Source organism: Lepidochelys kempii, chromosome 20, assembly GCF_965140265.1.
Source record: "Lepidochelys kempii isolate rLepKem1 chromosome 20, rLepKem1.hap2, whole genome shotgun sequence".
Classification (NCBI taxonomy): Eukaryota; Metazoa; Chordata; order Testudines; family Cheloniidae; genus Lepidochelys; species Lepidochelys kempii.
Window position 1 is genome coordinate 21,356,261 of NC_133275.1, and position 25,427 is coordinate 21,381,687.

A 25,427-nucleotide genomic window follows, 5' to 3' on the forward strand; every position below is an offset into this window, starting at 1 on the left:
TGGGAGGGGAGGGAGGGGGAGCTCTAGGAGCCAGGACCCCTGGGGTCTGTGCCCAGCTCTGGGAGGGGAGGGAGGGGGAAATCTAGGAGCCAGGACCCCTGGGGTCTGTCCCCAGCTCTGGGTGGGGCTGAGAGCCAGGACCCCATTTGTCATTTTGACTCACCATGAGGCCTTAGGGCCACCAGTGACCAGCTTGGGGGGAGGGGAGGGGAGAGTTGGGGGTTAAGTCCTGCTCTAACTCCCCCCCCCCGACCCCTTTCCAGCAGGGGCTCCAGCCTTCGCAGGAGTCAGGGTTGTAGCACTCTTGCGCTCAGCCCATTTCTGGACAACGCAGCTTTGCACGTGAGAAAACCCGGCCCCCTGCCGCCGGCCTGGCAGGGCCCGTGAGCAGGAGCCCCACCACGCACCTGGACTTGCCGCACGCAGATGCTTCAACGGTTGCCCAGTGGAACCTGCCAGGCAGCAGGGGGCACCATTACACTGCCCAGCTGCCCCCACCTGCTGGTCACTCGCACCAGCCCCAGGCCTGCGTGCAGCGGCCAGGGGGGCAGCCGCTTGGCTCCCACGCGATGTACTCTGGCCACCCGGGGGCACCTTTTCCTTTGGTACGAACGGTTCCCTGTCCCCGCCTGCGGCACCACGATGGGCTGGGCCGAGTGCATGCAGTGGAGATGAATCCAGCCGGCTGTGATGAACCCTCCACCCAGGGTCTGCAGCATCAGCCACTGCCCTTGGCTTCAATGACGGTACCACACGGCCTGAGCTGAAGGAGGCAAGCAGCGGCCCCCAGGGCTCAGCTGTCTGTGTCTCAGGGGTGACACTTTTTTTTAAAATGATCTTTTTAAAGTTATTAAAGTAAGTTTGTGACAAAAACAGCTGCTTCGAGGAGCCACGTGTGTGGCAGCTGGAGAGAACCCAGGAGTCCTGACTCCCAGCCCCTGCTACTCTAATCCTCTATTACATGTTCTAAGGGCAGCTGGGCCCCCTGTGATCCTCTGAGTCCAACCAGCTGCAGAACAGGCCCGTGCCCTCCCTGGATTAATTCCTACTCCATTGAGAGCAGAACATCCCAGCTCCATTGGGAAAAGGCCAGTGACAGCCCAGGGGAAGCTGTCCCAGTGGTTAATTTACCCTCCCTGCTGATTTCCAGCGTGACTTGGTCTCACTTCCAGCCCTCTGGCTGCTAGACTGAAGAGCCCATTATCAAAGTCCCTGTAGACTGACCAAGTCACCCCTTCCCTGTCTCTTTGCTAATCAAATTGAGCTCCTGGAGTCTGTCACTACAGGGCAGGTTTGCAAATCCTTCCACCATCCTCGCAGGCCTTCTGACCTCTCCAATTTATCAGCATCTATCTGGAAGTGGGGGCACTAGTTAAGTGGCACTCAGCCCAGGTCCAGATATATAGTAAAATAACCTCCCTACTCCTACCTGAGCATCCCCTCTTCACACATCCTTTAGCTACAGCATTGCCGTGGGAGCTCCTGACTCCCAGTGTCTCAGGGAGACAGAACATGTAATACTCTGAAACCGTTTTTAATCGCACAGATAGATGCGGCCATCTCTGGGGTGGGACACAGCTGTTGTGAAAAGCTGCAGCCACTTTCCAGCCCAATCCAGATAAGGCATTTAAACCAAATTAATCAGAACCTCCTTTGCAGGGGGCCCATTACACACAAAACAAATTAAAATCTCATTAAGCCCCTCAAGAAGCTAAAACCCCAACACAGGCACTTGGTAATAAAAAGTTTATTTGAGACACTGTTACACACACATCTACAGGTTTAAAAACTGCGTAAAAAAATGAAATACCCGTGATCTGACTTAGAAAGGGTTAAAAAGAGCAGCCGGGCTGGTTCTGAGCAGGGGAGTCCGATCCCGTTATCGGCTCTGTTCAACTGTAAGAGAAAGAGGCTGTTAATCCCACTGCTTACACCAGAGGGCTCCCTCACCCCATTCAGTTCTTCACTGTGACCAGACTCCCCACCACCACCACTAGGGGGCTCCACCACTGTGGCCCCCCAGAGCAGCTGGGATGGCAGCCACCAGAATCCTCCCTCTGCAGTCATGGGGGCAGAAGTCAGTGGCTGCTGCCTTCCACAAGGATCAGAGATCAGGAGAGGCCCCACCCCATGCTGAGTCTAATCTACAGGCCCATCACCATGGCACCTGGGCACCCTGAGGGCATGGGGCTCCCCAGCTGTGATGTTCCCCAGAAAGACAGGATTTGGGCCCAAACCCCGCAGCTGCTCCCTGGGGGGAGGGCGAAGGGCTGAGGGCTGCCTCCCGGCCGGTACGTACTGTACGTGGAAATGTCGATCTCCTCAGGCAGCTCTGCCACGTTCACCTCGAAGCGATCCTGCACCTCGTTGAGGATCTTGGCATCGCCCTCGTCTGACACGAAGGTGATGGCCAGGCCCTTGGTGCCGAAGCGCCCGGCACGTGCCACCTGCAATGAGCGGGGTGGGGCTGTCAGTGGGGAGGGACCTCCTGGGAGCTCCTCCCCCTAGGAACCTGTAACCGCCTGGGAGCCCAGCGCAGGTGTGGGAGGGCATGGGGCCAGGAGAGGCTGGGGTTCTGTGACCCACCCTGGGCGATGTAGCGGGGGGGGGGCAACTCTGAGGCCCCCCAGGTATGCCCCTCCAACCCTATGGGGGCATCAGCAGGGGCCACTTGCCAAGCACTCGCCCTGCCTGATAAAGAGCCAGGCAAAGAGCCCCCCACATCCCGACAGCATTACGAATTACACCCAATAGGTCACGCACAGTTTGAGCCTCAGCTGAGGCACACGACCAAAGTCCACAACTGCAGAGTTTCCAGAGACACTAAGTTTATTACGCTCGAGCATGGGGCCCCCCTGCTAGTCAGGAGGGGGCCCCGAATGCAGGTTATACAGAGATTATATACCTTTTAGCAAAGCATGTTGCCCTCGTGCATCGGAAACCTTAGCCAGTAGACAAACCCTTCCCTTATCTACTACCTGTCCCTGCTAGGTACATTCCCCGTGCTAGACCATTACTTCAACTACACAACATGGTCCCAAAGCAATGCACCAGTAGCCTCTCCTATCAGGATGGGAGGCTCACATCAAGGCCAGGAGGCAGGGAGTTAGAAACAAACAAAGAACAGAAACCGGGAGTCGAGACAGGCCGGAGACAAGGGGGGGCTTTCACGGGAATGCAGTATCTAAGGAACACCACTCCGGGTGCATGAGGTGTTTGCTTTTAGACAATGGTGGGCCTCAAACCAAAATGGAGTCACATATGCTAACTTCCTTAACAACAGGCCCAGATCAAACCCATCCCTGGACAGCCAGGGCCATACTGCCTGTCAGCTGGGGCCATACCGCCTGTCAGCCGGGGCGCCCCTTGCTCCAGTAACGGCGGATACCAGAGTAGCAGCTGGTCCAGGGGTGCTGGGCCCCCAACGTTGGGCAGAGCCTGTGGGCAGTGAGGCTCCCCATCGATGCCCATGATGTGCCTGGGCCAGCAGCCGCAGGGTCAGGCCCCGGCTCTCCCTAGGCCGGTGGGTGCAGGGTCAGAACCCTCCCCCCGCGTGCTGGGCCAGGCCCGGCTCTCCCCAGCGGCAGAGCTCACCCGGTGCAGGTAGGTGTCCGAGTCCTCGGGCATGTCGTAGTTGAAGACGATGTTGACACGCTCGATGTCCATCCCCCGCCCGAACAAGTTGGTGGCCACCAGGATGCGGCGCTGGAAATCCTTGAACTGCTGGTACCGGGACAGCCTGTGTGGGGGGGGGATCACACCTGAGACCCCAGCCCTGCTCCAACCACTAGGCCCCGCTCCCCTCCCCGAGCCTGGTGCCAGCGCAAATCAGGTCAGCGAGACTCCCCGGGCCAGGCCAGGCCCTGCCCGGCCCCTCCAGTGCCCGGCACCCACCTCTCCTCCTGCGACATGCCCCGGTGGATGGCGATGGCCGGGAAGTTCTGTTCCACCAGAAGCTGGGCCAGGGCCATGCAGCGCTGCACCGACTTGACGAAGATCACCACCTGGGGGAGGGGCAGAGGGTTAGCACCCAGCACCCCACACCTCGGCAGACAGCTCCACCTCCTCCCTGCCCCCACCCCATCAGCGGGGGAGGGGGAGGGGGAGGGACAGGACACCAGCTGTTCAACCCCAGCCCAGCCCACCCCCTGGATCTTGCCTGGCATCAGCCCCCCCCCCCCCAGGTCAATCCTGCTCCTGCCCCCCTCTGCCCAGCTATCCACAGGCCTCACCCCTTCTGCAGTGGAGTCCAAAGGGCCCATCTTGCCCTGGTCTCCCATCTGGGGGGTGTCACTGCCCCTCCCCCCACACACAGAGTGCAGCCAGAGGAGACTGAGCACACACTAACCCCCCCCCCCCCCCCGAACCAAGCAAGGCTCCTCCCCCTCCTGGCTCTCCCAGGGGCCTAGCGCTGTGGGTGGCTCTGGCAAGGATCCACAGCCTGGCCCTGGTGTCACAGCCAGTCGGAACCCAAGAGTCCTGCTCCCAGCCCCACACTCCCCCCCCAGAGCTGGGGACGGGACCCAGGCGTTCCCCCCCCCACACACACACCTGGTTGAACTCCAGCACGTCGAGCAGGTCGAAGAGCTTGCGGTTCTTCTCGCTGTCCTTCAGCTTGACGTAATACTGCTGCAGGCCGTGCAGCGTCAGCTTGGTCTCGTCATCCACGAAGACCTCCATGGGCTGGAGGGAGGGAGCAGCTCAGTGACACCCCCTCACTGCCAAAGAGGCTTCAACCCAGCCCTCCGTGAGCCAACCCCCGGTTTGAACCCAGCACGGAGAGCAGGGGCTCCGCCACGTGAGCTGGGGGAGGAGCTCCCTTCGACAGCAGCTGTAGTAGACCCTTACCCTCCCCACACCACCCAGCCACTAGAGGGAGTCAAAGCTCCACCTCCAGCCTGGGTCAGCAACACCCCCACAGCAGGGCCTGCCTCACCCAGGCTATGGACGTGCCAGGGGCATAGGGCTGCCAAACCTCGCTGTGCCAGGGCCTGGGGCAGCAGCCAGAGTGGTGGGAAGGCTTTTGCACAGCAGACCCTCCCACACCCTCCCAGGGACCCTGCGTGAGGGGGCCAGGAACCCCAGACCAGCTGGCCCCCCACCATGCTGCCTCCTGTGCGGAGCAGGGGACCTGGCTGGGTGCCCCCATCAAATCAGCAGGTACTGGGTGAGATGCTGGTGGGCAGGCCCGGAGGCTTAGGGCTGCTCAGCGCTGAGCCCAGCCGGGGATCGAGGGCACCTTTCCTGGCCAGGCGGGGGAGGGGCCAGGCCCACGAGGGGTGAGGGGCCAGGCCCACGAGGGGTGAGGGGTCAGAGGCAGGCTGGGTGGCGGGGGGGGGGGGAGGAGTGATGGGCTGGGAGGGCAGGGCCAGGCCCACGCGGGGTGATGAGCTGGGCGGCAGGGGGTGAGGGGCCGGGCAGGGGCCGGGGGGGCAGGGCAGGAGGGGTGAGGGGCAGGGCTGAGGGGCAGGCCCACGAGGGGTGATGGGCTGGGGTGTGAGGGGTCGGAGGCAGGCTGGGTGGCGGGGGGGCCGGGCGGCGGGGGGGCCGGGCCGGGGACTCACATCCTGCATGAACTTGCGGCACACCGGCCGGATCTCCCTGCTGAGGGTGGCGCTGAACATCATGCACTGCTTCTCGTGGGGTGTCAGCCGGAAGATCTCCTGCACGTCCCGCCGCATGTCTGTGGGGAGGGAGGGTCACTGCATCGGAGACAGCTAGGGGGGGGGCCTCGCGTTTAACCCCCAGAGGTCCAGCCCTGGGAACGAGGCCCAGAACCAGCCCGCTGGGGTGAAAGCTCCAGGCCCCCCCCAATTCCCCAAGTCGCTCCCTGCGACCGGTGACTTAATCCCAGACTGTGTGATCCCACTCCCCTGCAGGCAGCCTCCCCTCTGCACCCCCCCGCCCCGCCCCAGGGTCACACCCCAGACACAGCAGCCTGGCCTTCAGACCAGCAGGACCCAGGGACACATAGCTGGGCCCCCAGGACTGGGCAGCACCTGGCATCAGGCAGCTCCAGCCCTGATGCTGGCAGGGTCCCTAGGGCAGAACCAGCTGGCGTCATCCCTGCCCCAGAGAAAGGAGACGCTCGCCACCCAGGCAGCTGGAGAAGGTTCAGACCCTGTCATGTATTCCCAGCGCTGGGAGGGGAGCGGGGCTTGAACCCAGGAGCCATACCCTCCACCCCCCAGTCTCCCCTGGTCTAACCACTAGGCCCCACTCCCCTCCCAGGGCTTGAATTAGAACCCAGGAGCCCTGACAGATGATGCAGACAGCCCCTAGGCCACAGGTACCCCAGGCAGGTTGGGACGCTCTGGGGATCCCTCCCCCTACACCCCCGAGCGCCCCCCACCCCATCTCACCAAGCTGCTCCAGCATCTTGTCGCACTCGTCCAGCACGAAGTGCTTGACGCTCCGCAGGTTGAGGCTCTTGTTGCGCACCAGGGCCAGAATGCGCCCCGGGGTCCCCACCACGATGTGGGGGCAGTTCTTCTTCAGCACCTCCTCGTCCTTCTTGATGGACAGGCCCCCGAAGAACACCCCCACCTGCAGGCGGCCGGGGAAGAGCAGGGTCAGTGGCCAGGCAGCGAACCCCCAGCACCGGGCAGGCCTGGGGCTAGGGGAGCGTCCCTCCACTTCCACTGGGGGGAAACTGAGGCAGGGGGGACAGGACTTGTCCAAGGGCAGTTTAGTGGCAGGGCCTAGACTTGAACCCGGGAGTCCTGACCCACCCCCAGCCACTCTCTGGGTCTCCCACATGAGCACGGAGGAGACGGAGACCCACCCTTGCAGCTTCCAAGCTTCAGGCCCTCAACACAGTCATACGGGCAGCTGCTGGGGGGCTCACGCTGTGGGGGGTGGGGCTGTGTCTCCAACGTCTAGCCCTCTGGAAGTGGGGATACTCCCCACACTCCTCACTCACTGGAGCCAGGCTGAACAACACTCGCAGCTCCACCGGGGGCACCAGGGGCGCGGGGGAGGGGTTCCCCTTGACACCGGGGGGGGGCCAGGCTCACCTTGACGCTGGGCATGTACTTGGAGAAGCGTTCGTACTCCTTGCTGATCTGGAATGCCAACTCCCGCGTGTGGCACATCACCAGCACCGACACCTGGGGCAGGGGGGAGAAGAGAAGGGGTCACCCCAGCAGAGACCCTGCCCTGCCCCCCTGGGATACAGCCTGACGCCCCCACCCAGGGACACCCCTCCCCCATCCCCTCAGGGATAGCTGCCACCTCCCACAAATCCTGGAGAACAGGTGCCCCCATCTTTGCCCCTTCCCCTGAGCTTTCAGAGCTCCCCCCACCCCCATGAAGACCGGACTAATCCAGAGCGCCGAGGGCCCACGCTGCTAATGCTGCAACAGCAGGGACAGGCCCCACTGCTAGCCAGGATCGCTCTGGCCCATGGATCCGGGGCAGGCCATGGCCCCCAGTGGCCTGGGCTCAGCGGAGCAGAGTTCGGTGGCTGCCAGCCCCATGCGGCTACAGCCCGCTGGGAGGCTGTCCCGGGGCAGGATCCAGCCCACAGGGGGTATCCCAGCAGTAGCCCAGTGCCAGGCTGGCGGCTCCGAGCCAGCCCCCCGAGGCAGCGGAGTCACTGGAGATCCAGAGAAATGGCAGCAGCGCCCAGGCAGGCCCATCCCCAGCCAGAAGTGGGCAAAGCCCCATGAAGTGCCGGGGGCAGCAGGGCGTGGCCGGGGGGGGCAGCAGGCTCCTGAGGCATATCCAGCTGGGTCAGCGAGGGGCCAGGGCCGCGCTTCAGGGCGCTCACATGCAGCGAGTTCGCCAGCTCTCGGATCAGCACGGCAGCAGCTCCCAGCGTCGCTGGGGTGGCACCCGCCCCACAGCCCGGGGTGGCACCCGCCAGGGACCCCTGGCCTCCCCCTCCAGCCCATAGTCAGATTTGAAGGCAGAAGGGATGGTTCTCAGCAACAGACTGTCCTGGACTCCGAGGCTAGCCTGGGCCAGAGAAACACATGGCTCTGGCCACACTGGATTCTCCCACTGCGTCAGCAGCACCCCAAAGTCCCCCCCAGGAGCAGGCCCAGAACCAGCCTCCCAGGGATCCACTTCCCAGGAGCTGCAGGCCAGAAGGGCCTGTCTAACCCCAACCTCCTGCAGCATGGCCAGGGACTGGCCTCCGCTCACCCCTGTACTGAGCCCACAGCGCATCAGGCTAAGGCACCTTCCCCACGGCGGCTTGCGTGCAAGGCATAGAGACACGGAGAATCCAGCCCTGCCCTGGCGTCCGTTCCCAGGGTTAACCCCCTTCGCTGTGAACCACGCGCGGCCCTCATTTGCTTAAACGAGCAACAGCGCAAGCAAGAGGTGGCCAAAAGTACACGTGGGCTCAGAAACGAATGAGCTGAGTTCCTGCAACACAGGTCCAGTCACAGCTATGAGCCAGCATGGTCAAGGACGCAGCGGGTGTCCCCAAACCTGGGACTGGCGGACAAGGGATGGATCACTCGCTAATTGCCCTGCTCTGCTCATTCCCTCTGAAGCATCTGGTGCCATGTTCTCCTTGCCAAGTCTACCCCACAGCACAGCCATGAGAGTGACCCCAGGTGCCTTCCCACATGGGGTGGGGCAGACAGAGGCGAGGGGGCCAGGGAGGCAAGCCTGCTCCTCTCCCCAGCAAATCCCACAGCCCAGACACAGACACGAACACCCGCCCCCATCCTGTACCTGTCCATCCACTGGCTCGATCTGCTGCAGCGTGGCCAGCACGAAGACGGCCGTCTTGCCCATGCCCGACTTGGCCTGGCACAGCACGTCCATGCCCAGGATGGCCTGCGGGATGCACTCGTGCTGCACTGTGGGAGCAAAGGCGGACACACGGCCGTTACACGGGGCACAGCAGAACGAGGTAGAGCTGGGGATAGAACCCAGGAGTCCTGACTCCCAGCCCCCTGCTCTGACCCACTAAACCCCACCCCCCTCCTGCTCTGGAGCATTAGGGTCAGCCCCCCTACTGAGCCCCACCCCTCTCCCAGGGGCACAGTGCCCCCTCGTGCCACACTGGGGAGAGCGCCCCCTCCTGAGCCCCACCCCACTCCCTGCAGCACAGCGCCCCCTAGTGCTGCACTGGAGCCCGCGCCCCCTAGTGCTGCACTGGAGCCCCCTGCTGAGCCCCCCTGCTTCCCCCACTTGGCAGGGCAGATCTCGAGGATCTCACTCCCTTGCCGACGCCCCCGTCCCCCCGCAGCTCTCACCAGGCAGCGCCGCTCTCTACGGCCCCCGCCCGCAGCTCCTCCCAGGCGGGCTGGCAAGGGGGTTGCGCTCCTGGGGGCCGGGGGCCTCGGCTCCGCTCCTACCTTCAGACGGGTGCTCAAAGCCACAGTCCACGATGGCTCGCAGCAGCTCAGGTTTGAGCAGGAAATCCCGGAAGCCCGAGCTGTGGATGGACACATAGGAGCCTTTCACGTCCTTCTTTGCTGGAGGGGGCACCGCATCCGCCACCACCTGGGGCTCCTCGTCCTCCTCATAATCCAGCAGCTCGTTCTCCACGTCCTGCTCAGCCATTCTGCGAGGAACAGACGCGCTCAGCGGCTGCGGGTCCGCACTGAGGGGCACCAGCGGAGCAGGGGCAGGGGGAACAGGGCTGGGGTAGCAGGGGGCTGCGGGTCAGGACTGAGGAGAACCCACAGAGTTGGTGGGGAGCTGAAGCTGGGCTAGCAGGGGGCTGCAGGTGGGGATTGAGGGGCACCGGCAGAGCTGGGGGGAGCCCGGGGCTGAGGTATCAGGAGCTGCGGGTCAGGATTGAGGGGCGCTGGTAGAGGTGCGGGGGCCTGCGGGTCAGCAGTGAGGGGCAGCAACAGAGCTGGTGGGTGGGGGGACATGCGCCCAGTGCTGGGCTAGCAAGGACTGCGGGTCGGGATTGAGGGGCACTGGCAGAGCATGGGGGGGAGCGGAGGGGGCAGGGCTGGGCTGGCAGAGGGCTGCAGGTGGGGATTGAGGGGCACCGGCAGAGCTGGGGGGAGCCCAGGGCTGAGGTATCAGGAGCTGTGGGTCAGGATTGAGGGGCGCTGGTAGAGACCCGGGGGGGGGGGGGCAGGGCTGGGCTAGCAGGGGGCTGCGGGTCGGGAGTGGGGGGCACCGGCAGAGCTGAGGGGGGAGCAGGGCTGGGGCTGCGGGTCGGGAGTGGGGGGCACCGGCAGAGCTGAGGGGGGAGCAGGGCTGGGGCTGCGGGTCGGGAGTGGGGGGCACCGGCGGAGCTGGGGGGGGCAGGGCTGGGGCTGCGGGTCGGGAGTGGGGGGCACCGGCGGAGCTGGGGGGGGGCAGGGCTGGGGCTGCGGGTCGGGAGTGGGGGGCACCGGCGGAGCTGGGGGGGGGGCAGGGCTGGGGCTGCGGGTCGGGAGTGGGGGGCACCGGCGGAGCTGGGGGGGGGCAGGGCTGGGGCTGCGGGTCGGGAGTGGGGGGCACCGGCGGAGCTGGGGGGGGGCGGACTCCTGCACAGAACTTGCCCCCCCCCCGAGAGCTGCTCCTGTCGGGGATCGAGCCCAGCCACCCCGACCCCGGGAACACAGAGCGGGGAGGGGGGCGGGGGGGCCGCCGCCTTGGGGACACCAGAGCATCGCCCGCAACAGGCCCCCGGCCCGCCACGGGGCCGCCCGATCCCGGGCCCGGACCAGGCCGCAGGCCAAGCCCCGGGCTCGCGTGACCGCCCCGCCCGGCCGCTCTCACCTCGCGCTCCCGGAGGCCGCTCACGTGGTGCCGCGCTCCGGCTCCGACTCCCGCGCGGCTTGTCCTCCTCCCGGCGACTACAGAGCGTTCCTTCCGTTTCCGCCCCCATTGGCGCGGCGCCCCGTCACTCCGGCCGCGCCCTCCATTCTCATTGGTCTTCGCCAGGCCCGAAGCCCGCCTGTCGCCGGAAAAAGGCGGTGCAGTTAGACGCATTGCCAGTAGATTGGCTGGTGGAGCTGTCGATCTTTCCAAGCGGCCTGTTGATTGCGTCGACTCGCCTGTCAGTCACCGCGCTCTTTCACTGTTTTCCCGGGAGGGTAGATCTGCCATCTTGAGTGCTGGCGGTGCAAAGGGCACGCGAAGCCCGAGGTGAGACGCCATCTTGATTAATGGCAAAGAAAGACACCATTGGGCTGGGAGGCAACGGGACGCCATCTTGAGTGCTGGCAGGAGCAGGGGCTCCCAGCCAGAATCGGAGGCACAGAAGGGCCAGGCTGGGCCATGGTGGGCAGGCGCCTTAGCTGGGGATGGGCAGGGCTGCTGGCAGCCAGGGGACCAACCCGGCCGCCTTGGCTAGCAGCCATTGATGGACCCGGCCAGGGTCTGCTCCAAGCCCAGTCCCAGCCCTTGGCGGAGAAGCCCGTCCTTCCGTTTGCTCGTTAATTTCATCCGGTGACCCCGGGTTCTTGTGTTACGTGAAGGGGCAAATATTCAATCTCTCCACCCCATTCCTGATTTTATAGTCCCCTGTGTCGATATCCCCCCTCGGTCAGCTCTTTTCTACACTGAACAGTCCCGGCCTTTTTAATCTCGCCTCGTACGGAAGCGGTTCCGTCCCCCTGATCATATCTGTTGCCCGTCTCGGCACCTGTCCCAGTTCAACATATCTTCTTTGAGACGGGGTGACCAGAGCTGCACCCAGTATTCAAGATGTGGCTGGACCATGGATTTATATCGTGGCATTGCGATATTTCCTCACTTATTTTCTATCCCTTTGCTAATGGTTCCCAACATTGTGTTCGCTTCTTCGACGGCCGCTGCCCACTGAACGGATGTTTTCAGAGAAGTATCCGCGATGGCTCCGAGATCTCTTTCTTGCATGGTAGCAGCTAATTTAGACCCCCTCACTTTGTATGTACAGTGGGGCTTTCGTTCTCCAATGTGTGTTACTTTACACTGCTCAACACTGAATTTCATCTGCCATTTTGTTGCCCCGTCACCCAGGTTTGTGAGATCCCTTTGTAACTCTTCGCAATCAGCTTTGGACTTAACCGTTTTGAGTAATTTTATATCATCTCCCAACTGCCACCTCACTGTTCACCCCTTTTTCCGGGTCATGAATGGAAATGTTAAACAACACTGGTCCCGGCACAGACCCTGCTGTTTACTCATCTCCATTGTCAAAACAGACCATTTATTCCTACCCTTTGTTTCCTGTCTTTTAACCAGTTACCAATCCATGAGAGGATCTTCTTACTTATCCCATCACTGCTTACTTTGCTTGAGCACCTTTGCTGAGGGACCTTGTCAAAGGCCTTCTGCAAGTCCAAGTGTAACCCACACGCGTCCTGGGTGTGGCGTTCTGTCCCATCTAGTGGCACCGAGACCGCTTAGAAAGAGATGAATGAGTCTTCTCTACAGCCTTAGCTAAGGGCCACGCGGCTTTTAGCTCACGCAGGAGAGGCTCATGCATTTAGCTCGAGCGATCCCAAGTTCGATCCTGCCCGCCGTCAACCAGTCTTTCAGCATTACACAAGCATGCTATATCCACTGACTGGATCACCCTTGTCCACATGTGTATTGATCCCCCAAAGAATTCTAGCAGAGTGGTGTGAGGCATGATGCCGTGCTCATCTCAAACAGCCCTCCCCTCCGCCCCCCGGGCGGCACAGCTGTGGTATTGGGCCGTTCTCCAAGATACCGCAAGACAGAGCGTTTCCACCACGGAATTCATCATTTTCCTGCTGCTAATCACCTATCTTTTGTCTGGTTGGTTGGTTGGTTTTTTTCTCCCTGCCCTGCTGGGATTGATCTGCAGCTGCTCTGCTTGCTCGGCAGCACTCCCCACAATGGCTCCCCACCAGTGATAACTGGTTTACAGGGCACGCTCCCTGCACTGTCCAGGAGCCCCGTTTGAAGCCAGGGAGAGGGGGGAGCCGGGACAGTCTCGGACATGAGACAGTGAAGCTGGCTACAAGGTGCCCCCTTCCCTGGACGCACCAACGGGAGGCAGTGGGCAGTGGTGGAGTGAAGCCAATGACAGAGCAAGGCAGCGAGGCTCTGTGCAGGGGCAGAGTGTGGGAGTGACAGGTGTCCCATGGCACCGAGATCAATTCATGTTGCTGTAGGATCTGTGGGTTCACTGCAGCAGAATTGGGTCTTGCTATTTGCTGGGGCTTGTTACGACGTCTGCATCCAGCCAGTCAAAGACCAGGAACCTCTGTGCATGCCTCATCCAGCCGGTCCCAGCCAGCTTACAGGATAATCACCCGGGACATTGGGGTCAGCGCTGAGTGCCAAGGGAGAGCACCATCTCCCCACTCCCTGAAGCACCCCCGGTAACACCCTGGGGCTTTGTGAGCAATGTAGATCCCAAGTGGCCTGCATTAGTTTGATGGTGTCCTTGCTGCAGCCTCGTGGGTGGGAGCCCAGCTGGCGACTCTCCGTGCCAGAAGCCCATACGCTCCCCCCCCACGCAGGAATGTTGGGCATATGGCAGACCGATGGGCAATGTGTAAACAGGGGGGATTCGTTATCAAACGAAGCAGACAATGATTCCACCCTACCAAGCCCCAGGCTGGCCTCGTTCTGGATGTGGGATGAGCGGGAGCTAGGCTCTGTCATCAGGCTTTAAATACATCTGCAGAGAAGGGATGTTGTCATTAGGGGGTGCTGTGCTGCGGGCAGGGGGGTGCGGGGCTCAGGAGGGCGCCGTGCTCCCCTGGCTGTCAGTGCTGGCCCGTGGCCCCACTGCAACACCTGGGGGCGCTGTGCTGCGGGCAGGGGGGTGGGGGCTCAGGAGGGGGTGCTCTCCCCTGGCTGTCAGTGCGGGCTCCTGTGCGACATCTGGGGGCGCTGTGCTGCGGGCAGGGGGGTGGGGGCTCAGGAGGGGGTGCTCTCCCCTGGCTGTCAGTGCGGGCTCCTGTGCGATATCTGGGGGTGCTGTGCTGCGGGCAGGGGGGTGGGGGCTCAGGAGGGGGTGCTCTCCTCTGGCTGTCAGTGCGGGCTCCTGTGCAACATCTGGTGCCGCTGTGCTGCGGGCAGGGGGGTGGGGGCTCAGGAGGGGGTGCTCTCCCCTGGCTGTCAGTGCGGGCTCCTGTGCGATATCTGGGGGTGCTGTGCTGCGGGCAGGGGGGTGGGGGCTCAAGAGGGGGTGCTCTCTCCTGGTTGTCAGTGCGGGCTCCTGTGCGACACCTGGGGACGCTGTGCTGCGGGCAGGGGGGTGGGGGCTCAGGAGGGGGTGCTCTCCTCTGGCTGTCAGTGCGGGCTCCTGTGCGACATCTGGGGGCGCTGTGCTGCGGGCAGGGGGGTGGGGGCTCAGGAGGGGGTGCTCTCCTCTGCTTGTCAGTGCGGGCTCCTGTGCGATATCTGGGGGTGCTGTGCTGCGGGCAGGGGGGTGGGGGCTCAGGAGGGGGTGCTCTCCTCTGGCTGTCAGTGCGGGCTCCTGTGCGACATCTGGGGGTGCTGTGCTGCGGGCAGGGGGGTGGGGGCTCAGGAGGGGGTGCTCTCCCCTGGCTGTCAGTGCGGGCTCCTGTGCGATATCTGGGGGTGCTGTGCTGCGGGCAGGGGGGTGGGGGCTCAGGAGGGGGTGCTCTCCCCTGGCTGTCAGTGCGGGCCCCAGTGCCCCACAGCGGTGCAGTGGCCGGCTGGGTGCTGTGACCTCACCCACCTTGGCTCTCTTGGGCCCAACGCGGCTACAGCCACCCTGCACCCGACAAGCTACACGTACCCCAACAGCACAGGTCTCACCCCGCTGGGCCTTGCACCTTCGCCCGGAGCCATTTCCAGGCCCGTCCAGTGCCGCTGCGGGGGGGCAGGGCCTTAGCCCCCAGCACCTCACTCGTTGCCCTGAAATTAAACAAAAGAAACCCGGAAACCCGGTGGGTTAGAAAGAAAAGGCGTAAATGGTGGGCCCCGCAGTGGGGGGGTGGGGGGGACTGGCCAGCAGGGGGCGCTGCGGCGCTAGGAAAAGTTACAACTCTGGTGTCCACGGGGAGGCTTTGCACAAGGAGACCTGGTGCTCTGATGCTAGTGCCTAGATACCAAGGAGACAGATAGATAGATAGATAGATAGATAGATAGATAGATAGATAGATAGATAGATAGATAGATAGATAGATAGATAGATAGATAGATAGAGGGGCTGTATGGGGATAGATAGATAGATAGATAGATAGATAGATAGATAGATAGATAGATAGATAGATAGATAGATAGATGGGGTGTATGGCGATAGATCAATAGATACATTAGATGGGGGGTATATGGGGATAGATAGAGGAGTGTATGGGGTTAGATAGATAGATAGATAGATAGATAGATAGATAGATAGATAGATAGATAGATGAGCAGGGTGCTCGGGGATGGACAGATAGATAGATAGATGTATGGGGATAGATACAGGGGTGCATGGGGATAGATAGAGGGATGTATGGGATAGATAGATAGAGGGGTGTATGGCAATGGATAGATAGATAGATTAGATGAGAGGGGTGTATGGGGATGGATAGATAGAGGGGTGTATGGGGATGGATAGATAGATTAGATGAGAGGGGTGTATGGGGATGGATAGAGGGGATATATGGGGATCGATAGATTAAATAGAGGGGTTATATGGGAATAGCTAGAAAGAGGGGTGTATGGGGATGGATAGATAGATTAGATGAGAGGAGTATATGGGGATAGATAGATAGAGGGGGTGGATGGGGATAGACAGATTAGATGAGAGGGGTGCGTGGGGATGGACAGGTAGATACTATGGGGAGAGAAAGAGAGCGTGCCTGGGGATGGATAGGTGGATGACCGCTGAATGCTGTAAGTCCATAAATGGCTAGACTCACACAAACAAATCACATTTGAGAAAAGGACCAAACCTGAAGATGAACCAAGGAGAGGGGGAGCCAGGGCGAGGCGCTCCGCTCAGAGCTGGGCAGACACAGGCTGCAGCAGGGCGGCTGCATGCCCACGAGCGCTGTCTGCCACTGAACCTTTGCGTGGAGGTACTACCCCCCTCCCCTTGGCCCAGCGCCCCATGGCTTGGCCAGCTCGGACGTCTCGGTGCTGGGAGCTAGCGGGACCCTTTGAAGAGACAGCCGCGCAGGTGGGTTGCACCACGGAGCAGGGGACGAGTGGGAAATGCTGGGCTCTGTGTGTGAATCCTGACTCTGCTGTGCCCTGCAGCGGCGCTCACTGGGCCCGTCGGGCCAGGGGCTGTACGGACATGACATAAAACCAGCCCCCTGCTTCAGACACTTTACAGCGTGTCATTGGAATTGCAGTCGCCCCAGGCCAGGTCCGGACCCCACTGCGCAGAACCTGCCCAGTGGTTATGGTGCTGACCTTGGACGTGGGGTCCACGGGTTTAGTTCCCTGCTTTGCTACAGGCTCCCTGCGTGTCTGTCTGCAAGTCACTTAGCCTCTCTGCGTCTCACAGAACTCTGGGCCAAAGCTGGGCTTTCTGGCTCCTTCACACGGCATGTGCGCCCCTTTCCTTTGATCTCACGCATGGGGGTGGGGCTCAGACAGCCCCCGGCTCTCCTCATATCACAATCACAGCTCTGACAAGCAGCTCCAGCTAATCGCTCCACCCTTCAGGGCAGCTGCACCCAGCTCAGCGAATGCAGCCGGAGAGCAGCCAGGGAATTCTGGCCTATGCCAGGGGCAGAGTTAAGGTTGTATGGGTGTGGGGGATCCTCCATCACTGGCAATTAGATGATCAAGATGACTTTTGTTTAAAGATCTCTCGTTCCAAAGGAATTGCTTTGGGGAAGTTTTCTGGCCTGCGTTGTACAGGGGGTCAGTTGATCATAGAATCATAGAATCATAGAATATCAGGGTTGGAAGGGACCCCTGAAGGTCATCTAGTCCAACCCCCTGCTCGAAGCAGGACCAATTCCCAGTTAAATCATCCCAGCCAGGGCTTTGTCAAGCCTGACCTTAAAAACCTCTAAGGAAGGAGATTCTACCACCTCCCTAGGTAACGCATTCCAGTGTTTCTCCACCCTCTTAGTGAAAAAGTTTTTCCGAATATCCAATCTAAACCTCCCCCACTGCAACTTGAGACCATTACTCCTCGTTCTGTCATCTGCTACCATTGAGAACAGTCTAGAGCCATCCTCTGGAACCCCCTTTCGGGTAGTTGAAAGCAGCTATCAAATCCCCCTCATTCTTCTCTTCTGCAGGCTAAACAATCCCAGCTCCCTCAGCCTCTCCTCATAAGTCATGTGTTCTAGACCCCTAATCATTTTTGTTGCCCTTCGCTGGACTCTCTCCAATTTATCCACATCCTTCTTGTAGTGTGGGGCCCAAAACTGGACACAGTACTCCAGATGAGGCCTCACCAATGTCGAATAGAGGGGAACGATCACGTCCCTCGATCTGCTCGCTATGCCCCTACTTATACATCCCAAAATGCCATTGGCCTTCTTGGCAACAAGGGCACACTGCTGACTCATATCCAGCTTCTCGTTCACTGTCACCCCTAGGTCCTTTTCCGCAGAACTGCTGCCTAGCCATTTGGTCCCTAGTCTGTAGCGGTGCATTGGGTTCTTCCGTCCTAAGTGCAGGACCCTGCACTTATCCTTATTGAACCTCATCAGATTTCTTTTGGCCCAATCCTCCAATTTGTCTAGGTCCTTCTGTATCCTATCCCTCCCCTCCAGCGTATCTACCACTCCTCCCAGTTTAGTATCACAACGGTTTCCCCTGGCCTTGGCATCTAGGAATGGATGAACTCTCAATTCCTGGGTTTTCAGAGGGTGGAGTTTGGCTGAACTCTGCATTAACAAAGTTCTTTGCCAGGGAGTATGTTAAAAGTGTAAGGTGCTCACACACAACAGTCATGGGAGCTGTATAATTGACTGCAATAGCCCCATTGTGCCAGGAGCTGTACAGACACATAGCGGGAGACAGCGCTGGCCACAGAGAAGTTCCGGTAGAAAAAAACAAGGGATGGGAGGGAAAACCGAGGCAGAGGGCAGCGAACTGGCTAGCCCCAGGGTCCCCAGCAGGTTAGTAGCAGAGCTGAGAAGAGAATCCTAGTCCTCGAATTCCTAGTCAAGTACTCTACCCACTAGACCATGTTGCTTCCTCAGAGCTCATTGAAGTCTTTTCGGGCCCATTCCTGCAAATATTTATAATTAGGCACCCGGGGCAAAGGGCGACAAATTCTTCCTAAAAGAGGCGGGGGGCACACGAAGCCCCGCCCCCTCCATGGCCCTGGCCCTGTCCCTCTTCTTCCCACCGAGACCCTGCCCCCCGGCCAAGCCGGAAGCTGGAGCTGGCCCGGGAACCAAGCCCCTCTACCTGCCTGGGGTGGGGGGGGCCCTGAGAACAGCCCCCAGCCCATGTGCTCATATCCTGGGGCCCCTGCCCAGGGTAGGTGGAGGGTCCATGGCTCCCCACATCTTCCTGGGCCCATGTTACCCGGTCAAGGCTCCAGTTTCTCGCCTGGCTGGAGGGCGGGGCCTTGGGGGGCAGGGTGGGGGGCCGGGCCCATGGCAAAAAGTGGACAGGGCCAGGCTTGTTCACTTTCAGATGTGTTCTGGTGTGCCTGCCTGGGGCATCCCATTGGCCTAACAGATGGAGCACTGGATTGGGACTCTGGAGACCTGGGTGCTATTCCTGGCTCTCCCACTGGGTGACATGGGCAAGTCCTGTCACCCCTCTGTGCCTCAGTTTCCCCATGTGTAAAACAGGGGTGATGATACTGACCTGCCTGGTAAAGCGCCTCGGGATGTACAGATTGTGAGAGCAGGGTAAGGATGCTCACACTGCCAGGATCAGGCCTACAACCTATTTATGCTGTTTGCTCTCATCCATTTCACTCACCAAATCATTGACACATCAGGCTGGAAAGCACCTGGAGAGGTCACTAGCTCATCCCCCTACTGAGACAGGAGCCCATAACCCCAGCCCATCCCTGACGGGTTCGTCCAACCTGCTCTTCAAAACCTCCAGTGATGGGGATGCCACGGCCTCCGGAAGTTGCCTGGTCCCGTTCTGAATGGTCCTTACAGCCAGGAAGCTTTTCCTAACATCTCACCTAAATCTCCTTTGCTGCAGATTAAACCCATTATGGTTTGTCCTAATTCAGTGCACGTGGAGAGCAGCTGGTCACCGCCCTCTTTACAACAATTTGGGACATATTTGTAGACTATCAGTCCCTCCCCTCCTTTCTCCTCAGCCCCAACTGAGGCCTCCCCAGTGCCCAGAAGAGCAGGACCCGATATACATTCATGGTGCCCCCACAGCTTGAATACTGCCTGCAGTTCTAGGAACCCCTCTCCAAAAAGATCTATTGGAATTGGCAAAGGTACAGAGAAGGGCAACAAAAATGATCAGGGGGATGGAATGGCTGCCAGATGAGGAGAGATTGAAAAGACTTGGGCTGGCCTGCTTGGAAAAGAGACCACTGCGGCGGGATGTGGTAGAGGGCTGCAAAATCATGGCTGGGGCGGAGACAGTGACTAGGGAAGTGTTATTGACCCCTTCAGGTAACACATGAACCAGGGTCACCAACGAAATGAATAAACAGCCGAGTTAAAACAAACCCAAGGAAGTTCTTCTTCACACAACACACAGTGGGTCTGTGGAACACGTTGCCAGGGGATGTCGCCAAAAGTATAAGCAGGTTCAAAAAAGAAGGAGACACGTTCCTGGAGGATAGGTCCAGCAATGGCTACTAGCCAAGGTGGTCAGAGACACAACTCCATCCCCTGGGTGCCCTAAGCCTCCAGCTGCCAGAAGCTGGGACTGGACAACCAGCTGGACTGGACAATTGGAGGGAGGGATAGCTCAGTGGTTTGAGTATTAGCCTCCTAAACTCAGGGTTATGAGTTCAATCCTTGAGGGGGCCATTTAGGGCTCTAGGAGGAAAAATTGGAGATTGGTCCTACTTTGAGCAGGGGGTTGGACTAGATGACCTCCTGAGGTCCCTTCCAACCCTGATATTCTATGAACCAGGGATGGATCACTAGAGATTACCCTGTTCTGTCCATTCCCTCTCTAAAGCATCTGGCAGTGTCCTCTGCAATAAAAGACCCATAGCCAGGGGTCTCCATGCCTCAGCCTGACCATCCACGCTGAAATTTTTACACCCCCCCCCACCCCCAGCAGTTGACTCTAAGATTTGGTGCTGCGGGTTTTTAGACATCCTCTCATCAGAGACAAGCTACTGGCTGGCTGGACCCGTGGTCTGCCCCAGCGTGGCTGTTCTTATGAAACAACCACCCCCCGCTTGTTTTACATGTTAATCCAACCTCCTCTGTGGGCTGTGAAGTGCAGTGGGTCAGTTTCACTTTCTCTTTCTCGTCAATTTCCTTTTTTGTTTCCCTTGCTTCTGCCCAGCCCAATAGGGAGCGCAAACAAAGCTCCTTTCATTCAAACGCAGCACTGAATCCCCTCGCTCTTTCCATTGGGTTAATCCTCCTCCCTGTTTTTTTGGTTTTTTTTTACCTAAATTTCAAGGACTTACATTAACTTGGCAGCGGCCGCGCTTGCTCTGGAACAGACCCAGCCGCTGTAGTTGTGCGCGAACACTTGCTGAGTTGTTAGCCTGGCTTCTCTTGTGGGAATTGCAAACTTTTGTCCTTGATTTCAAGTGAAACTAGCCAGCCCGGGAGTTCTCAACTTTCAAGGGCTTGGATTGCTGTGTGTGTTGGGGGGGGGGGCGGGGAGTGGAGTCGAGAGCATCATAAAGGGGAAGTGGGGGGGGCTCCTGGTTTAGATCCTGGGGGGCTGGGTGGGGTACACAGTTCGGGTATGGAAAAAAACCTGGAGAATCACTGATTTAACTCCACTAGGACATAGGTCGCCGGTGCCCTCTATGGGGTGGAATCAGAGCTGCGCAACTGTGTGTCATAGGCAGGGCTCTGGGGAGGGGGCTGGGCAGCGCAAAGGAAGCCGATCTGGGGTCAGTGCAGCATCACTCTGGAAAGAGCAGCTGTGGGGCACGGTGCAATGGAAGCAGCTGCGGTGGGGGAGGGGAGGGCCAATGCAATACACCGTCCCCTCCTCGCCCCAGGAACCACCCCCGCATTCATAAGGACATGCAACGGCTCTCGGTGCAACCCCTTGGCGCGGGGTGGACAGACTCCTTCTGCAGGCAGCCCGGGCGATGCCGCCACGGCGGGGGACGGCTCGGGCTCTCCCGGGCCTGAGCTGCTAATCCCTTAATCTGCAGAGGAAGGGAAGGGACCCCGGGCGGCAGCTGCAATCCCCGCAGTCTCGGGCCTCGGGATCCCGCCCCCATTAGCCGCCTGCTGCAGCCAGCGGCCTCCTCCCAGTTCCCCCACCCTCCACCCTGGTCATGTGACCAGCCCGGCAAGTTAGGGACCCAGAGAGGGAGGGACACAGCAGGGCGCGCTGGGGACTGGGGGGGGGGGTCGGCGGCTGCAGCGCGAGCCGCCCGGATAGAACGTTCCCCGGTAGCTGCATTGGCGCGAGCCGCCCCGGGTCGAACGTTCCCCGGGAGCAGCCGCGGCGCGAGCCGCCCCGGATCGAACGTTCCCCGGGAGCAGCCGCGGCGCGAGCCGCCCCAGATCGAACGTTCCCCGGGAGCTCCTCGCTCTTCCTTGGTCCCCGCCTGCCCCGCCGGGAGGGGCTGGGGGCTTGCAGCGAGGGCTCCGCGCACGGTGCCCGCCCCGCAGCCCGGAGTGGGGGAGGAGGATGGAGGGGCGGGTGTGAGGGGGGGGGCCCCCTTGGAGAACAGCAGCAGCGGCAGCCTTCCCAAGAGGAGGAGGAGGAAGAAGCAGCCGCGGTGGCTTGTGCGGAGGCGAGGGGCAGAGATGGCCAACGACCCCGTTCAGGTAAGAGCGGTGGCCGGCGGGCAGTTCGTCCCCAGCCGCCAGGGGGCAGCCCCTCCAACATGTCTGGGACCTGGGACCTGGGATTTGAGCCATTGCATATATGGGATCTCTAACGGGAGGGCGGTTGGACCCTCCCCATCTGGGATCTGCAAGGGGGGAGGTGGAACATGCATAGGAGACAGGGGTGCTGGGGGGGGGGGTAGCACCCAGTGGCCTGAAGTGGTTTTCATCGTATAAAAGGTTTACGGTTTTGTTCAAGGGCTCTCAGCACCCCCGCTATACAAATTGTTCCAGCGTCACTGTGGGGGGGTTTGGAGCCACTTGCACATCTGGAGCCTGCACGAGAGGGTGTTGAACCTCCTATCGCCACTGCACATCTGGGACATGCAGGGGGGTGGGGCCTATTCCTGTGGGGCCCCCCTGCACATCTGGGATATGCCCAGCTGCCCCCCCCCCATGGTGGAAGGGGAGTGTGGGGCAACCCCCATGATGCAGGTGGGACATGCAGGCCCCCGGCTGGGCCAGGTTCTGCTCTCGCCATTTGTGTAAAGCCAGAGAAACGCTGCTGGCGTCTGGCCTGGGGGAGGAAGGTGGGGGTGGGGGAGGGAGCTACAGGCCTTCCCTGGCCAGCTGGGCCGTGTCGCTCACGCACATATTTCAACTTACAAGTTCAGTGCCATCTGCCTTGCATCTCTCTGAAGTCCCTGTGCCCCCCTGCCAGGCCTTGCCCATCCAGACACTGGAACTTCTGCCTCTCTTCCCATCCCTCCCCCCATTCTGGTATGGGTCAGTTTGGAGAATCCAGACCCAGAACCTGACTGTATGACAACCCCCCGGCTCTCGCAGCCTCCCCACCCTGGGCATGGCCACAAAGGAGACAGGTGCAAAACCTGATGCAGCTGAAGAGTGGGTGCTGTGAGATCTGGCCCTAGAGAGCACTGCGTGCGTGACCATCCCCTGAATTAGATGCGGGTTTCTTTTATTTCCACCCCCCGCGGTATTTCCAGATTCCCAGTGCAGCTGCTCCCTTTCCCTATCACTGAACCCCTGTTTGCAACAGCTGAACCTCTAAGGGCACTGACCCCGCAGGTGTAAATCTGGACTCATCGGCCCTGGTTCAGATCCTGCTCCGTTACCCCCGGCCAGCCCTGCTGTAAGTGAGAACAGAATTCAGCCCTCTGCGCTGCTCGGATGTGTGTTTACCTGAGTGACAGAGACCGAGGTGAAATCCCCTCTGGCGGCCCTGATCCTGCACTAGCTGGGGAGGGTACGGAGGTCAGACGCACCAGCCCTTATAGGGTCACAATTCCCTATAGGGGACTGGATCCTGCACTAGCTGGGAGAAGGCTGGGTTTGATGCTCCGTCCCCTATAGGATCACTCTTCCCTATGGGGTGCCTGCTCATGCACTAGCTGGGGGAGTGGGTTAGTCCCCCCCATCCCCTATAGGGTCACCTTCCCCTATAGGGTGCCCCATCCCATGCTAGGCGACAGATGGGGCATTGCTCTCTTCCCTGTTCGGAGCTCCTGGTTCTGTGCTAGCTGGGTCGGGGATGGGTCAGATGCGGCGTCGCCCCATAGGGCACCCTCCCCTCTAGGGGCCCTGATCCTGCACTGGTGGGGGGATGGGGCGGACGCTCTTACAATCACTTCCCCAGCGGTTGCTCCGTGGCATGACAAGCGCTGGCCCGTCCCCTGGGAACATCCCCGGTTGTTGTGGTTTTGCTCGCTTCCCGCTTGTGCCCGCGGGGCCCAGCTGAGTGAGAACTCTGCCGTGCTGGGGGATGTGCCGTTTGTGGCTCTGGCTCAGGAACCGGCCATGGGGAGAAGGGCCCAGGCCACAGCTGTGTGTGCACGGACCTTTGTAAACCCCACCAGCAAGGGTGTGCTCCAGGGGAGCCCTGGTGCTCTCGCTCAAGCTGCAGCAACTGCTGCTGTTAGCTTGGGAGGTCCCTGGTTCAACCCCAGGTGTGTTGGCCAAGATAGCTCCGGAGCCTGCCTCCGGCCCCTGCCTGGCCATGGTCATCCTCGGCTGCCTGTTTAAAAGATCGCTGTCAGGCTAAAAATCAGTAGGCTAAAAAACCCTTCCTTCCCTGCCCTGTTAGCAGCCTGTCAATTATTCAAGCTGTTATATTGATCCAGAACTGGCAGCCCTTTCCCTTGCCTGGCTGACGGGACTGGAAGAGATGCTCTGGCCCGGTTTTGCTCTCGTTTGCATTTTCTAAAGGACTGAATAATAAATCTGTTACCCGGCTCTTCTGTGGATCTCATTATTCCCCAATTTACAGATGGGGAAACTGAGGCAGAGAGGGCTTCCCAAAGTTACACAGCGGATCTGGGAAGAGAACCCAGGAGTCCTGCTTCCTAGTCGGGTCTCCTCCACTGGCCCATGCTAGTTAGTTTCACTTTTGATTCCATAATACCTGGCTCTCATGCTGTTGTGTTTGGGAAGCAAAAACCTGGATCCCGACAATGGGACCTTGAGCCAAAAATGTAATCCAAATAGCAAGCGTTTCTCTGAGCAGTTTCTGTAAAACGTAAAGACAAACAAAGTCCTTTGCAGTGTTGAACCTAACCTTTAAAGGGAAGCTGGCTGTTCCAGCCTGGCCCCAAACCACGGACAATCTCCTGGGCCTTCACAGAGCCCTGAGGGGGTCAGTCCGCATGGGGCCCATTCCAGGATCACTGTTCTGCAACCAGCAGGGTCTCGGGTGTTGTAACAAAACCCAGAGGCAGTAGAGAGATCTCCCTCATTTAAAGACCAGATTAGCCACTTGCACCCAAGGAGAACCCAAAAATGAAATTGACAATGAGCAAAACTGAAAAGGGACTTCATATATATATATATATATATAATATATTTAATAGTCTGAGCAGAGAGAGGCAGGAGGCAAACAGTCAGCCTCGATAGCAGAGAGAGTGAAAGAGCTTTGTAAAATATTCCTGGGCTTCTAATGAGCCAGAGTTTTGTTAATGGCACCAGTCCCTGTGCTGCGTAAGTAACTTGACCCAGAAGGCTATCGCTGTCTCATTGTTTCCTTGTGCTCACTCCTGTCTGCCCACATTTGCTGGCTCCTGTCTGTGTAGATTGTCAGAGCGGGGCCTTGCCCCAAAGAGCTGTGTTATGGGTCTGGCAAGGACCCCGTTGTGCTCGGCGCTGTACGTTATTATTAAGTGTGTTACTGTAGCACCTCGGAGCCCCGTTATGCTCGGCACTGTACAATGACTGGGGCTCCTGGGTGCTAACGTAATACACTTAATAAATAATGCACAGCGCCCAGCACAGTGGGGTTCTGGGCCATGACAGGGGTGCCTAGGTCGTACCGTAATACCCCGTATAATGTGGCTAATTTTGTTAACTTCAAAAAGCCGGTGCCCGCTGTGCTGAAGGGGAGGAGGGTTTGCAGCAGCAAGGAGCCGCGGGCTGGGAGCAGCGGCCAGCCAAAGCCCAGGGCTTCTGCAAGTCCCCAGTGAAGCACTGGCGAGATCCTGGGCCTTCTAAGAGCTGCAGATCGGCCAGGGGCCGTCATCCGGGGGCTGAGGTGCCGGCAAATTCAGACTGGGATACAACGTCTCCGTAGGGCGGGCGCTGAATGTCCTGGTGTCCAAGGCCAGCAGGGATCTCCAGGCCGACCTGCGGGGGAGCCCAGGCCGTTACATTCCCCCAGGACTGAGCCCAGTCACTTTCCAACCAATGCGTTTCAGGACTCACATT

At 60.0% G+C, this 25,427-nt stretch overlaps 3 protein-coding genes across 8 annotated transcripts in view; 2 read left to right on the forward strand and 1 right to left on the reverse strand.

Moving 5' to 3' along the window:
• The window catches only part of ADGRE5 (adhesion G protein-coupled receptor E5), a 47,446-nt gene extending 46,579 nt beyond the window's left edge, over window positions 1–867 (forward strand). For 4 of the 5 annotated variants that reach the window (XM_073318204.1, XM_073318206.1, XM_073318207.1 and 1 more), the window contains one exon: window positions 264–867. In XM_073318204.1, coding sequence (XP_073174305.1) covers window positions 264–299 — 36 coding nt within the window. In that variant the 3' untranslated portion in view covers window positions 300–867. The remainder of the gene's footprint in view (window positions 1–263) is intronic. The other variant, XM_073318205.1, reaches the window with a different exon arrangement.
• An 864-nt stretch (window positions 868–1,731) lies between these two features.
• On the reverse strand, window positions 1,732–10,795 carry DDX39A (DExD-box helicase 39A). Of its 2 annotated transcripts, XM_073318210.1 has the most exons (11): window positions 10,687–10,795; window positions 9,318–9,526; window positions 8,689–8,816; window positions 7,017–7,109; window positions 6,363–6,546; window positions 5,565–5,683; window positions 4,552–4,683; window positions 3,895–4,004; window positions 3,595–3,739; window positions 2,300–2,447; window positions 1,732–1,896 (listed from the first exon to the last, which is right to left on the reverse strand). In XM_073318210.1, the coding sequence occupies exons 2-11, from the start codon at window positions 9,523–9,525 to the stop codon at window positions 1,880–1,882; spliced, it is 1,284 nt and encodes a 427-aa protein (XP_073174311.1). In that variant the 5' UTR covers window position 9,526; window positions 10,687–10,795; the 3' UTR covers window positions 1,732–1,879. The 2 variants fall into 2 exon arrangements, with proteins under 2 accessions (XP_073174311.1, XP_073174312.1); XM_073318211.1 differs by lacking the exons at window positions 9,318–9,526; window positions 10,687–10,795 and adding an exon at window positions 9,216–9,311.
• A 10,044-nt stretch (window positions 10,796–20,839) lies between these two features.
• PKN1 (protein kinase N1) overlaps window positions 20,840–25,427 on the forward strand; it is a 50,809-nt gene continuing 46,221 nt past the window's right edge. Inside the window, exon 1 of the mRNA XM_073319358.1 lies at window positions 20,840–21,713. Coding sequence (XP_073175459.1) covers window positions 21,693–21,713 — 21 coding nt within the window. The 5' untranslated portion in view covers window positions 20,840–21,692. The remainder of the gene's footprint in view (window positions 21,714–25,427) is intronic.

Bases quoted from the DNA above. Each gene is read 5' to 3' on its own strand.
- DDX39A (XM_073318210.1), bottom strand. From the start codon at position 9,525: ATGGCTGAGCAGGACGTGGAGAACGAGCTGCTGGATTATGAGGAGGAC. The intron at 4,005-4,551 runs GTGTGTGTGTGG...CCCCTCCCCCAG, and splicing joins ACGTGCTGGAGTTCAACCAG to GTGGTGATCTTCGTCAAGTC. The intron at 2,448-3,594 runs GTGAGCTCTGCC...CGCTCATTGCAG, and splicing joins CGGACACCTACCTGCACCGG to GTGGCACGTGCCGGGCGCTT.